The sequence below is a fragment of the Gossypium hirsutum genome, chromosome D05 (genome assembly GCF_007990345.1).
Source record: "Gossypium hirsutum isolate 1008001.06 chromosome D05, Gossypium_hirsutum_v2.1, whole genome shotgun sequence".
NCBI classification, from domain to species: domain Eukaryota; kingdom Viridiplantae; phylum Streptophyta; class Magnoliopsida; order Malvales; family Malvaceae; genus Gossypium; species Gossypium hirsutum.
Window position 1 is genome coordinate 64405390 of NC_053441.1, and position 15837 is coordinate 64421226.

Sequence of the window (15837 nt, forward strand, 5' to 3'; positions counted from 1 at the left end):
TATAAAATGTTATAAAATAGTCATTTAATTATGTCTTTTTGAATCATCTGTTTCTAAAAAAAAAAGTTACAAAATTGTCATTCAATTATTCAAATTTGGCTTCTTTTTTGTTTTTGTTGTTGTTGTTGCTACATACCTCAAAATTTAAGATAATTGAGTGACCAAAAAATAATACTAATAGCTGAAAGATCATTTTGTAAGTTTTTATAATTAAATAGTAAAAAAATCATAGTTAAGTGACTACTAATGTAAATTAATCAAGATATAAAAATATGAAAAATAATTATTATATTTTATGTATAACTTCTAAATTGAAATAATGCAAAATTATTTTTTAAAAATAGAATTGCATTAATATTAACTTCGAACATTTAAAAATGAATAGAAGATTATTGCATGTATAAGTTTTGTATGTGCAAATTGTATTTCTTTTTCTTTTTTTATCATGGTCGTTTTGTATGTGCTAACAATTCTAAAATGCAACAGGATTAAAAACCTCAAAAGGTAATTTTATAATACGAGAAAATTTTAAAAAAATAAAAAAATAGAAATTGTTTTGTAAAAAGATATAAAATATAGTGTAGCATTAAGTTGTTAGTTAAAAGAGGAAAGAATTCCACATTATCTAGGAATAAGCTATAAACTTATTCATGAATCTATATAAACATATATCTTAAGAAAATAAGGTAAATGAGACATTGGGTCTACATAAAGATATGTTTTGTATGTTTTATTTCCACATTAATTGGTGGCACACAAAAAATAGTGTTGCCACTTTGGGTCTTTATATAGACTTATTCTCATAAATTTTCAAAAAATTGCATCAACGTCAGCGTGTTTTTATCTGACACGAGGAAAAACATGTCATTGTCAATGCGTTTTTGGGTTTTTGATCCATACCTATAATTATTTTTAGAAGCAACCTATTTCCATAAATAATTTCAGAAATGGGCCTTTATTGGTACAACGCCACAGGTAGTACTGCCCAACTTCATTTGAAGCCTTTGCGAATATAAGAGTTTATTTTTTTATTATAATATAAGGATGAGTAAAATTTGATTCGATCAAAAAATTCGATAAAAAAATTAAATTTTAATTTAAATAATTCGAGTTATTTGGATTAACTCAATAAAAGAATCAAAATTTTCAGTTTAACTCAAATATGAAATACACAATTCGAGTTATTACGTCATTTTGATAAATGTTTATCTTTTTTAAAGTTAAAAGTCAAAACTATTATATTGTTCATATAGTTAGATAATATCGTGGCTTTTTTACCTGGGTAATATAAAATAAATAATTAAATACCATAATGGTATGCCAATACAATTTTTTACTAAAGTGGTATGTTTGCAACGGTGTTAGGGGTGGAGAGCATGGAAAATGTGGCAACATGTTTTTTTTTACTTAATCATCAAAATGTGGCAACATGTTTTTTTTACTTAATCATCAAAACATCATTACAAAATGATATGAGATGAAAAATATATATTTTAAGGGTGGAAGGTAGGAGAGATGCGGCACCAATATTCAAGTTATGAAAAAACTAATTAAAAAAAGATCATATACGATCATTTAATACAAAATAAATTTATGGGGAATCGTAACGTGGTAGGTGGGGTAGAGGGAGAGAGATGAGCGACACCACTGACCATTGTCCACCTGTGGCAGAAATGACTAATCGTTCACGAGTTGGGGAAAGAGGAAAAAATTTGGGAAAGGAAACGAATCGAGCTTGGATCTAGAATATGTTCTTAGGGCTGTAAATGAATCGAGCTTGAATGAATAAATCTCTATTTATGTTCGTTTTTTTTATTTTTAAGCTTGATTGTGTTCAGTTTGTATTCATTAAGAATTTCAAAATGCCTGTTCGTGTTCGTTTATTTAAAATTATGTATATTTATATTCGTTTATTTAAGTTAAACAAACATTTTCATGAATATATAAGGAACATATTCGCAAACAATATTCATGAATATTAGCAAACAAACAAACAAACAATAAACATATATATAATTTCACAATCATTAGCACAACACAATTTAATTGCTGAAATTTTTATCTAACTTTTACTTTAACTCCAATTTAATCCTAACTAAACCTATGTATTTTTCTTTCTCAATTCATACCTTTTTGCTACTCAATTTCTTGCTAATTTTTATCATATTTTCATAATTTCAAATTTATTTCAATTTAATCCCTAAAACTCAAAATTATAGTTTAGTTTACAATTCAATCCTTTATTCAATTCCAATCAAAATTTCTATCAAATAAACCCTCAATTCCATCATTTATTCAACATAAACCCTACTCAATACTTTGCTACATTTGTACAACTTTATCTTCCTTTGGCACCATTTTACTTATTTATTTTATATTTAATTAATTAATATTTATAAATATCTTTATACTTAAATTTTAAGTAATTATATATTTATTTTACAAGTGTATAAATATATGCATGACACATGTATAATTTTTACACCTTACATTTATCTTTTCTTAATTTATTCCATAATATAACAATAATAATAATTACAACAACAATTTAATATAATAATTTAATTAGTAAATATCTTTTACTTAAAATTTTATCATACCATACAATTGGCATATTTTGATTTATTTAATAATATAATATCATTATAACTTAATTATCATAAATTAATATAATATAAATTATAATTCAATATCATTAATTATATAATTAAAAAAAATAAAATCTTAGATTTTATTCCCTTTATGCCGCCTCAACTTTGCTAAATGGCTTAATTGCCATTTTAGCCCTTTTTACTTTCTATAATTATATTTTCACTCTTTATTCAATTCGATCCCTTTTTGTAATTATTCTTAATTAGACTAAATTCACCTAATTAATACCTAATTAAGCACTCAACTAAACTCATAATTACTTCTAATAATTATTTATGACTCACTTTAGTAAGACGGAGGCCCGATAATGTACTTTTTTGGTGCCCACGGATTTTAGGTCGTTACTATATCTTTGTATATTAACTATGCGCCTTTAGTTCTTACTAGTTAAATATTAATTATGCTTACGACTTACTAAGCTTTATAAAGCTTACTGTGTATTTGTATTTGTGTACCTCTGTTTTATAGATCTTGAAGTAGTTACGAGCTCGGGGATCGTCAGTAAAGTCTATCACACTATCGACCAACTACGGTATTTTATAAGCTGAAATCTCTTTTGAAATTATGGCATGTATAGGTTGGTTGGGAAATAACTTATTTTAGAAAATGTATGTATTAAAGCCATGCGAAAATGGCTTAAGCATTTTGTATCTATGTTAGGTTCTGGTTGAGTTATGGCTTGATTATATTTTGATCATCATTTAATCTTTTATGGATAGTACTTATAAGGTAAGGTATATATATGGTCATGGTAGTGTCTGAATTATGAATTTTTGACACTTAAGTATGTGGTGTGAGTATATTTGATATATGTATTAAGGTATATATATGTAACAGCCCGGTCTAAACCCTAGTCGGACAGTGGTTTCGGGACCACAAATCCGAATTAGAAAAATATTTTAATATTATTTTCCATGTCTATTATGTGTGAATTTGCTTGCGTGAAATTTTCGTATTTTAATTTTATCGTTTAAGTGTCTGATTAAATGAAAGGATTTAATCACATAAAATGAAAATTTAAGGGTTAAATTCAATAGGGCCGAATAATAGTTGTTCTTTTAATTTAAAGGCTTTATGTGGCAAATAGACCATTATTAATTCTAGTGGGAGGTATTTGACAAGAATGACCTTAGCATATAAGTTAGAAATTATTATTATTAAAGGTTAATTGGTAAATGAATTATAATGTATGTAAGACCCAATTTTCGCCCGGGCCCAGGCAAATAGAATAAAAACCCAACAAACCAAAAACTTTTACAAGCCCAAACTAAACATAACCCTAGCCCACAAACTTAAAAATTTTTTCAACCAAAAGAAAGAAAAAAACCCTAGCCGCATGCCTCCCGCGCCTCTGCCGCTCCTCCTGCTACCAGCCACCACCGCCGTTGGCCTATCACAGCCTCTGCCATGCCTCTGACACCTGTAGAGAGCAATAAACACACAACAACAAAAACACCAAGCAGAAAAGGACAAAAAAATAGAAGCAAACAGTCTTAATATTGGCTATAAAAGCCAAAATGATTTCATTGTACTTTTTTTTACGCACGATAATAAATCAAAAAACAGAATAGAAAGATTGTTTTTATTTTATTTCTAGATCTACGAATTTTTTTTCTTCTCTTTATTTTCTTTCTATTTTAAAAAAAGAATATATATACGTACATCGAATATGTAAAAAAAATACCTTTTGAAATTTTCGGCCACCGTCTACGGCGGTCGGCGCGGCGACGAGCGGTCGAAATTCAGCCGGAGTTTGGAGAGGGCAAGAGAGGTTGAGAGAGTGTTTTAGTTTTTTTTTAAAGAATGTGAGGAGAATGAAATCTTAAAAAAAATTTGGCTTTTATAAACCCCCTTAAACGACGTCGTTTAGGGCTGGCTTCAATAGCCCCAAAACGGCGTCGTTTTGAGCTTTAACCCACGCGACCTGACCCGCTCCAGGGGGATCCGTGTGTTTTCATTCAATGGTATATTTATGCCCTTGGCCCTTTCGAATTCTTGTTATTTTTAATTTAGTCCTTTTGCTTATTTATTTATTTTATAAATTTGACCCCAAAATTTACGGCGCATTTCAATCTAGTCCTTGGTCCATTGACGCTTTGAAAAATGGACACGTGTCTGAATTTGGGTCTTATTACGCATTTGGTGCTTGACCTTTGTGCGTCTTTTGTTTTTAGTCCTATTTATTATTTTATTATGATTTTTACCCTTTTATTTCATTTTTGTCCCGATTTAGTCACAAATTTGTTAGATTTCACTTTTATTTTTGTAATTAATTAATTTATTTATTTATTTTAAACTTTATATTATTTATTCTAAATTGTTCTATTATTATTTATTTTAAGTTTTATATATATTATGCATTTTAAACTATGTTAATCTATAATTCATTTTAAATTTATATATGTATATTATTTATGTTAAACTACATATGTATATTATTTATTTGGAATTGTTTTTATGCACATCATTCATTATCATTTTTAAAAAATAAAATTTGTTTTCATATTATTCATTTAAGATTCCTTTTGACATATTATTTATTTTAAACTTTTTACATATTATTTTAAATTGTTTTATATGTTATTTAATTTTAAATTGCTTTGAATATTATTCCTTTTAATTTGTTTTACATATTATTTGCTTTAAATTGTTTTATGCTATCACTCCAAATTGTTTTATATATTATTTTGTTTCGTTTTCCTTGATTGTTAATATTGATATTAAAGTGACATGCTTCATGTGATTATTGCTGTCATGTACTGTAATTCGTTTATTCGTGTTTTCATATTATTGTCATTCATTAGCGTAATATTTTATTCATATATCAATTTTAATATTACATTTTTACCCAAATCTGTAAAAAGAAAATTTTGAAAACAAGGCAATATTTTGCGTTTGGAAATTCGAGAAAACGTGCCCTAACGTGCTGGGTTTCGATTTCTCGTTTAACCTAAATAGCAAAGTATCCTTTTAAATTATGACTTTTGAATAAGTAAAATTTCGTGTTTAGATTCGAGAAGGTCGTACCCTAACTTACGGGCTTTCGATTTTCCCGATAAATCTAAATACACGAATCTTTTCGAACTTAAGTTTTTAAATGATCTCAGGAAATTAAGAAAAGATTGTTACTAACTTACTGGGCATGATCCTTTTTAAAACCCCGAGATAGCTAAATATCTTTTCAACAAGTAAATTTTTCGGCATGTATCCTCGTATCGGGAATTCGATACGTTGTGTCCTAATGTATTGGATATGACATGTTGTTTTCTCGATATGAAGATTTCTCTAAAAAATAATAATGGCAATATTTTGCTTTTGGAAATTCGAGAAAGTGTGCCCTAACGCGCTGGGTTTCAATTTCTCGTTCGACCAAATAGCCAAATATCCTCTTGAATTTAAACCCATATTATTCCAAATTTTTTAGGATCGTATTTTTAAAACTCTCTAAAGTTTTCAATCTTCGACATTAAGACACTAATTAATCAACTAGGTACCAATTTTGGGCGTACCGAGGGTGCTAATCCTTCCTCGTGCGTAACCGACTCCCAAACCCGTTTTTCTGAATTTCGTGGACCAAAATTGTTGTTTTAATAAAATCAAATCGTTTATTAAAAACAACTACTTTTCGAGGTGAACCGATCACACCTCATCAAAAAGGATTGGTGGTGACTCCCATATTCGTTTTCATTTTCAAAATCCAAGTCGACCCCGTTTTCTCCAAAAATGGTGTCAACAGCTTGGCGACTCCGCTGGGGAGGTAAAAAGAGAGTCAAGCCACGTGTTGATTATTTTTTGTCTTTTTGTCAAAAATCAAAAGTTTGGTTTAAATATACGATCATTTCATTGTATTTCATTCGTTTTTACCATTATGGTTTATAATTGCTATGTTAGTATAAGTTTTGGTATCTTTCACCACATTGCATTGCATGACCATTGGTCACATCCTTTTAAGTGGGAGTGAGAAACTAGTCCTTCGTGAAGTTTTCACCTCCGTGCAGGATAGTGGATCGCTTTCGGGATACATCCGTACCTATGTCTTCGTGAGATTTTCATCTCCGTGCAACCATAGGGAAATGTATTCCCCTGAACTGAACTCGGTCCGTATGAGCCTATAATGGGTAAGGATTGAGGAATCTGCTGGTTCAGGTACCCTTACTTTAGAACCAAACCGCATGTAGAAGACCTTAGGAGCCCACCCTAGGTAGAGACACTTCAAACCTTTAGTGGTTACCCGAATAGGTACTCTATTTTTCTTGTTTGCTTTTGCTTTGTACTAACCCGTTTCATTGTGTTTTGGTTATGATTGCGTTGCATTTTCATCATAAAAAAAGAGGTGTTGATTCACACTCAGTCGCTAAATAGAGAGCTTGTCATAAGAAAATGAGTTTCTTGATAAAGTGGATGACAATACGGTTGTCTGAATATGGTCCAAGAAAACGTGATAAGAGAATGATGATAGTTTAATGGAGGACTACACGACTATTGCTCCGTTGTCTGAGGATTCAAGATGACAAAGATTATTCGAGAGCCGCTGAACTTTCTTAAAGAGAAGCCAACGAGCATCACGAGGATGAGTGAGCAACGAGTCGAGGCCCGGATCAAGCAAAAAGGAGATAAAAGAGATGCCCTTTTCAAGAGTTCGTGAGATTTATCTTAAACACTCCAATGAAGAAGAAGAACGAATGTATCCACCTATGAGGGCAAAACCGTATATATATCCACTTTATGTAAAGATATTTTTTTTCTAGTAAAGTTGTTCTAATAATTGAACCAAAAATCAACGTCTCTTTTCGCATTCATGCATCAACATTACATTTCATTGCATACAATAAATTTCCTAAAATCCAAAAGCACGTGAGTTCAGAACTCTAGTACAAAGCTTGATGGATGATAAAGAATTGGAATTCTTTGAAGATACAAATGGTTCGGAAGGAAAGATGTTTGTACCTTTGAAGAAAAAACTGAATAACAAACAAAAACAAAAGAACCATCAAGAATTTGTTTCTACATCCCTAGAGGCGTTCTGAACAATGAGACTATGGAGGAGATTCTTGTAATTTTTTAGGACCGTTTCAGAGTAACATTTGGAACGCTCTTATTGCTCTAAGCATAGGAGCAATAGAAAATTCTTTTGTGAAAAATGCGCATGTCCACTATTTTTTATTTCAACGAAATGCATCTTTGTGTCTTGTTTTGGCAAACATTCTTTTGTTTCTTCAATTTCATTCATACTCATACCACACAGATAATTACCCTTTGATTCATTGGTTCTTCGAGTCTTCTTTCATTCCTATAATAGGTCTCTAGATATCAATGATATGAGCGACACTGCTATTGACTCTTAATCTCCTTTTGAGCAAGATATGTGTCCAGAGGAACCTCAAGACTTTGAAGACGACCAAGACTGTAGTTTATCTCCTGATTTGTTAAGGATGGTAGAACAGTCGAGAAATAGATCCTACCTTTCAAAAAAATTAGTTGGAAATTGTGAGCTTAGGAGAAGAGAAAGAGGTCAAGATCAGAGCCTGTATCACCGCAGAGACAAAACGAGACGTCATTGAGTTACTCCAAGAATTCAAAGATGTTTTCACATGATCGTATCAAGATATGCCTGAGCTACTAAGACGGTGGACGCTCTTAAGGCTAAGAAGATCTTGGAAGAGGTTTATACGGGTGTCTAAGGAATACATGCTAATGGTTTTGTAATGGCCAAGCAAATCATGAGATTTGGGTACTGCTGGTCCACCATGGAAAGGGATTGCATCAGTTATACCAAGAAACGCCACAAGTGCCAAATTTACGGAGACAAAATTTATGTGCCTCCTTTTTCTCTTCATGTTATGACTTTTCCATAGACTTTCTCTATGAGGGGCATGGATGTCATTAGGCCGACCTCGCCAAAAGCTTCTGGTGGTTATCGATTCATCTTTGTGGTCTTCGATTACTTCATAAAGTGGGTAGAGGTTGTTTCATATGCCAATATCACAAAGCTGACAATCAGCAAATTTCTTGAAGAATCATATGTCAATATGGAAAGCAAAAAAGGATCATATTAGACAAGGCATTGAATTTGAACAACCTCACGACATCAGAAGTTTGCAGTCTGTTCAAGATTAACACCATGTCGCCCCAAAATGAACGATTCAGTAGAGGCAAAAAAAACCAAAACAAAAAAAACAAAAGAGACAAAAAAATAAAAAAACCTCTACCGGGGCACCTCATTTCTCATTGGTATATGGAATATAGGCAGTCTTACCCATCGAAGGTGATATTTCTTCCTTTCGAATCTTGTCAGAGTTGAAGTTGGATAAAACAGAATGGATCCAAGCTCAATATGATCAGTTAAATTTGATCGAAGAGTAAGGGTTGAAAGCTATCCGTCATGGTCAAATGTACCAAAAGCAAATGATAGGAGTTCACCAAAAAAGGGTTCGCTCCAGAGAATTCCATGAGGGGGACTTGATATCGAAGAAGATCCTTCCCATACAAAAGGACTTCAGAAGAAAGTGGATGCCAAACTAGAAAGAACCTTATGTGGAAGGCCTTATCTGAAGAAGCGTCGATATTGACCAGAATGGATGGCAAGAACTTGCCTAATCTTGAGATTTCTGATTCAAGCAATAAATACTTCACTTGAAAAAAACAAACGAAAAAAAAGAAAGAAAAATGAAAAAGAAAAAGGAAAGGCCAATGTGAAAACCCGCAAAGGGCACCTTGAGACCAAAGGGGTTTTGAATTGAAAACCTAGAAATGGGCAGTTCAAATTTCTATCAAACGTGGGGCATGTGGTAGTCTTGTCCTCTCCTAAATTAACAAGAAGGAGGGATGCTACATCGCGGGGCATCAACAAAGTTTTCTAGAACTTCTAGACAAATATCAAGTTCAGAAGGGTCTTCAAGGAGCTTGGGGCAGAGAAGCTCATGCTACGATATCTGGGGCACCTACTTCCATTTTATTCATTTTTTGTATTTTTGACAAAAAAACGCCATCTTGATTAATTTATTCATATTTTTTATTCTAGCAAAATTTGCTATCTTGATTGATTCATTCATTTCGAGCTTTGCTCTCGACAAAATTTCATCTTGTCTATTTTGATAATCTTTTTCAAGCATTTTTCATTGAAATAACGATTAATGGACTGATAATATTCAAGCAGAAGGAGTTCTGCATATTACTCTAAAAGCTTCTAAATAGTACGAGGACTTGAAACATGGCTATTGTTTAGAACTAACCAACTTAAGGGTTAGAAGCATTGGAGAAAGAATAGTCTAAATTGCGACTATTTCTTTGGTTTTACTGTCAAAGATACCAGCTGAACAAGCATCAGTGATAGAACCTTGACGAACAGCGAGTAATGACAACCTAAGCATTAAAAAATGATCATTCTCGAAAAATGACATTCTGCATTCATACAAATTATCATCTCTTTGAAAGATTTTTGAAGCACATCTCAATTTTGTTTCTCAAGATGGGATTCTATGAGGGACAGGCTAATGAGTGCAAATACTATATTACAAGGATGGCTTTGTAAATAGGCTGCCACTCTTCTTTTTCTTTTGTAAGGAGGCAGTGGATGGAATGATATTTTTTAATATATAAGGAAATACTAAAATGAAAATATAAAGAAAAAAGAAGAAGAACATCACTATCTCAGTTTCCCCAGTTAACAAAAATGAAATTGTGCAGTCTGCACGTTGTTGCATTCTTCTCCATTGATTCTCCAAGATGCCTCACCTTCCATTCAAGTGCACACCCGATGCCTACAACTCAGATAGAGGTGCTCATGGGTCGGGCGGCCCGCCCGGCCCGGCCCGACGGCCCGCCCGAAATATGGGAGGGTTTGGGTAAAATATAGGCCCGAGATATGGGCTTGGGCAAAAAAGAGACCCGTTTAAAAAACGGGTCGGGCCTAGAGCAACACTTTTTCGGCCCGGGCCGGGCCGATATAATAAATATATTTATTTCTTTTAATTTTAAAATATTTTTTACATACTTTTTTAAATTTTTTTAATTTTAAAATACTTTTTTTAAATTTTAAAATATTTTTAAAATACTTTTTTTAATTTTTTTAATTTTAAAATATTTTTTAAATATTTTATAATTTTTAAAATAAAATGGGCCGGGCTGGGCCTGGGCTTATGATTTTTTCCCGAGCCGGGCTTGGGCAAAAATTTAGGCCCATATTTCGGGCCGAGCCGGGTCCGGGCCTAGGACCTGGGCCGAAATTTTTTTATGGGCCCGACCCAAACCCGACCCGGCCCGGCCCATGAGCACCTCTAAACTCAGATAGTAGGCCATAGTAAGATCCATTTCCAAAATTATTAACGAACCGAAAACTAAAAAAAGTGCTGATGGACATACTTCAAATTGATTTGTTAATAAATGTCATTTTTTAAAATATTATAATAATTAGTCTAATTTTTTTAAAACATGTCCTCATCGCGTTTTTGGGTTTTCAATCCATACTTGTAGTTATTTTTAAAAGCAACCCATTTCCATAAATAATTTCGAAAATCGGCCTTTATTGGTACTATGCCCAGATAGTATTGCCCAACTTCATTTGAAGCCCTTGCAAATATAAGAGTTTATTTTTTATATTATAATATAGAGATGAGTAAAATTCGAATCGATTAAAAAATTTGATAAAAATTTAAATTTTGAATTAAATAATTCGAGTTATTTGAAATATTCAGATCAGCTCGAATAAAAAATCAAAAATTTCAGTTTAACTTAAATATGAAATACACAATTCGAGTTATTACATCATTTTAATAAATGTTTATCTTTTCTAAAGTTAAAAATCAAAATCATTGTTCATGTAATTAAATAATATTGTGGCTTTTTTACCTGGATAATATAAATAAATAATTAAATATCATAATGGTATGCCAATACAATTATTTACCAAAATGAAATGTTTGCAACAGTGTTGAGGGGTGGAGAGCATGAAAAATGTGGCACCATTTTTTTTTTGACTTATCATCAAAACATCATAATGGTGAAAGATGTGAGACAGGCTACACCAGTTTTTAGGTTAAAAAAAACCTGATAAAAAAGATACAAAACAGTATCTTCAACCAAATCTTCGTATTTCAAGAACATTAACTTGTCTGGACGTTCCAAACTTGCTTTCCAGTACCCCAAAACATGGTCCCAATAAGGCCCATACGAACTTATACCTTCATAAAACAATTCGAACGCTTCATCAAGTTGAATGGGTTGAGTATTGCGGGAGTTGCAGTGCCGTGCAATGAAATGATACAATGAAACAAATGTATCTTTGGGGTCCCTGCAAATGTAAATAAGTTTACAACCAGAATCAATTATAGATCTGGGTAAGAAAGGATAAGGAAGATGAGTGGCTAAAAGAGGAATTCCAAGATGTCGATTAATGGAAATCTGGGCATGATCAAACTCCATGTAAGGCACAACATCATGAGGCATCTTGGAAAGTAAAGGGGTGGTGGAATCATTGTATGAAGTTCTTGTAATAGTGGCGAAAGTGAGGGATTTTAACCAGGCTGTGCCTGTTCTTGGAAAGCTACAAAGGATGATATCAGTTGGCTGAGCTTGGAATTGTTGTTGAGCCGACAATGCTCCTTGTAGAAAAGGCGGGCTGAACCAAAAACTTTGATATTGATATTGATCTTCAGGAAGACCCCAACAACTCTTTCTAGGGAGAGTAGAAATCATCTCTTTGAAAGATTTTTGAAGCACATCTCCATTTTGTTTCTCAAGATGGGATTCCATGAGGGACAGGCTAATGAGTGCAAATACTATATTACAAGGATTAATTGCTTTGTAAATAGGCTGCCACTCTTCTTTTTCTTTAATAAGGAGGCAGTGGGATGGAATGATATTTTTTAATATATAAAGAAATACTAAAATGAAATATAAAGAAAAAGAAAAAGAAAAAATCATTACCTCAATTATTTCCCCAATCAACAAAAATGAAATTGCGCAGTCTGCACGCTGTCGCCTACTTAATACGCATTTGTAAGGACTTGAAGACAGGGCAGAGCTGGTCGACCCCTCCATGCGTCACCTTCCACTTAGATAGTAGGGGCATAGTACCAGTGATGGTCAATTTCTAAAATTATTTTCCGAAATGACCCCTCCAAAAATAATTATTGTTATGGATTGAAAATTTAAAAATATGTTGATAAACGTGTTTCAAGTTAAATTTTTAATAAAGGTTATTTTTTAAAATATTACAAAAATAAATTAATTTTTTTAAAAATTTATAAGATCTAAAGTGGCAACACCGTTCTTTTAAATTTTTTGGTGCCACTAATTAATGTGAAAAATAAAACTTACAAAATAAATTTTTATATAGACCCCATGTTTTATTTCAGTTGTTTTTTTGAAGTAATATGGAATTTGAGATATATGTATATATAGACTCATGAATATATTTGCTGCTTGTTCCTAGATAATGTGAGATTCCATCATGTTTTAACTAATAATATAAGATTAAATGCTACACTATATTTTATATTTTTTTACAAAATAATTTCTATTTTTTTATATTTTGTTAATGTTTTCTCATATTATAAAATTATCTTTTGAGATCTTTAATCTTGTTGCATTTTAGAATTGTTTGGCACTCAGATAATATTTTTTTTGTAATTTTAAAAAATTGATATTTCTTTTTTCTTAAATTTTTTTAGATTAAAAAATTAATGAGTATAGTAAAATAATAAAAAAATATTTAAAATTATTTTTTAGCACTTAATTATAAAATGTTATAAAATAGTCATTTAATTATGTCTTTTTGAATCATCTGTTTCTGAAAAAAAAAATTACAAAATTGTTATTCAATTATTCAAATTTGGCTTCTTTTTTGTTGTTGTTGTTGTTGCTACATACCTCAAAATTCAAGATAATTGAGTGACCAAAAAATAATACTAATAGCTGAAAGATCATTTTGTAAGTTTTTATATAATTAAATAGTAAAAAAATCATAGTTAAGTGACTACTAATGTAATATAATCTAGATATAAAAATATGAAAAATAAATATTATATTTTATGTATATCTTCTAAATTGAAATAATAGAAAATTATTTTTAAAAAATAGAATTGCATTAATATTAACTTCGAACATTTAAAAATGAATAGAAGATTATTGCATTTATAAGTTTTGTATGTGCAAATTGTATTTCTTTTTCTTTTTTTATCATGGTCGTTTTGTCTATGCTAACAATTCTAAAATGCAACAGGATTAAAAACCTCAAAAGGTAATTTTATAATATGAGAAAATTTAAAAAATAAAAAATAGAAATTGTTTTGTAAAAAGATATAAAATATAGTGTAGCATTAAGTTGTTAGTTAAAAGAGGAAAGAATTCCACATTATCTAGGAATAAGCTATAAACTTATTCATGAATCTATATAAACATATATCTTACATCCCACATTGTTTAAGAAAATAAGGTAAATGAGACTTTGGGTCTACATAAAGATAAGTTTTGTAAGTTTTATTTCCACATTAATTGGTGGCACACAAAAAAATAGTGTTGCCACTTTGGGTCTTTATATAGACTTATTCTCATAAATTTTCAAAAAATTGCATCAACGTTAGCGCGTTTTTGTCTAACACGAGGAAAAACATGTCATTGTCAATGCGTTTTTGTGTTTTCAATCCATACCTATAATTATTTTTAGAAGCAACCTATTTCCATAAATAATTTCAGAAATGGGCCTTTATTGGTACAACGCCACAGATAGTACTGCCCAACTTCATTTGAAGCCCTTGCGAATATAAGAGTTTATTTTTTTTATTATAATATAAGGATGAGTAAAATTTGATTCGATCAAAAAATTCGATAAAAAAAATTAAATTTTAATTTAAATAATTCGAGTTATTTGGATTAACTCGAATAAAAAAATTAAAATTTTCAGCTTAACTCAAATATGAAATACACAATTCGAGTTATTACGTCATTTTGATAAATGTCTATCTTTTTTAAAGTTAAAAGTCAAAACTATTATATTGTTCATATAGTTAAATAATATTGTGGCTTTTTTTACCTGGGTAATATAAATAAATAATTAAATACCATAATGGTATGCCAATACAATTTTTTACTAAAGTGGTATGTTTGCAACGGTGTTAGGGGTGGAGAGCATGGAAAATGTGGCAACATGTTTTTTTTTACTTAATCATCAAAACATCATTACAAAATGATATGAGATGAAAAATATATATTTTAAGGGTGGAAGGTGGGAGAGATGCGGCACCAATATTCGAGTTATGAAAAAACTTAGTAAAAAAAAGATCATATACGATCATTTAATACAAAATAAATTTATGGGGAGCTGTAACATGGTAGGTGGGGTAGAGGGAGAGAGATGAGCGACACCACTGACCATTGTCCACCTGTGGCGGAAATGACTAATCGTTCACGGGTTGGGGAAAGAGGAAAAATTTTGGGAAAGGAAATGAATCGAGCTTGGATCTAGGGTATGTTCTTAGGACTGTAAATGAATCGAGCTTGAACGAATGAATCTCTACTTATGATTGTTTCTTTATTTTTAAGCTTGTTTGTGTTCAGGTTGTATTCGTTAAGAATTTCAAAATGCTTATTCGTGTTCATTTATTTAAAATTATGTGTATTTATATTCGTTTGTTTAAGTTAAACGAACATGTTCATGAATATATAATAAACATATTCGCAAACAATATTCATGAATATTAGCAAACAAACAAACAATAAATAAACATATATATAATCTTTTTAAATATAAAATAATCAAATATAAATATTAATAATTATATTGTAACTAAAAAAATAAGCACACACACCATAATAATTTTATTAATTTATACCAATAGAACAATAAACAAGCTTTGAATGGTTTATTAAACAAGCTTTAAATGATCTATTAAACAAGTTTCAAATGAACATAAACAAGCTTGTTTATGAACATAAATGAAGACAAGCTTTGTTCGTTTTTAGTTCGTTTAATAAACGAGCCTCAAAATATTGTTCATGTTCATTTATTTAGATTAATAAACGAACATAAATGAATAAAAACTAAATTATTCATAAACTGTTCATCAACTGCTATGTTCATTTTCAACCCTACTTCTTCTATTCATTAATATGTACTAATTAGACTTGATCATGGGCTGAGCCACCTGCCTAGGCCCCAAAGTCCGCTCAAAAAGTGAGAGGATTTGG

General features: G+C 30.8%; 2 protein-coding genes across 2 annotated transcripts in view; both read right to left on the reverse strand.

Moving 5' to 3' along the window:
* LOC107902198 (flavonol sulfotransferase-like) overlaps positions 1-15837 on the reverse strand; it is a 29655-nt gene that overhangs the window by 2126 nt on the left and 11692 nt on the right. The window lies entirely within an intron of this gene.
* On the reverse strand, positions 3981-12402 carry LOC121217308 (cytosolic sulfotransferase 18). Its single transcript, XM_041092828.1, has 2 exons — positions 11832-12402; positions 3981-4072 (listed from the first exon to the last, which is right to left on the reverse strand). The coding sequence occupies exons 1-2, from the start codon at positions 12400-12402 to the stop codon at positions 3981-3983; spliced, it is 663 nt and encodes a 220-aa protein (XP_040948762.1).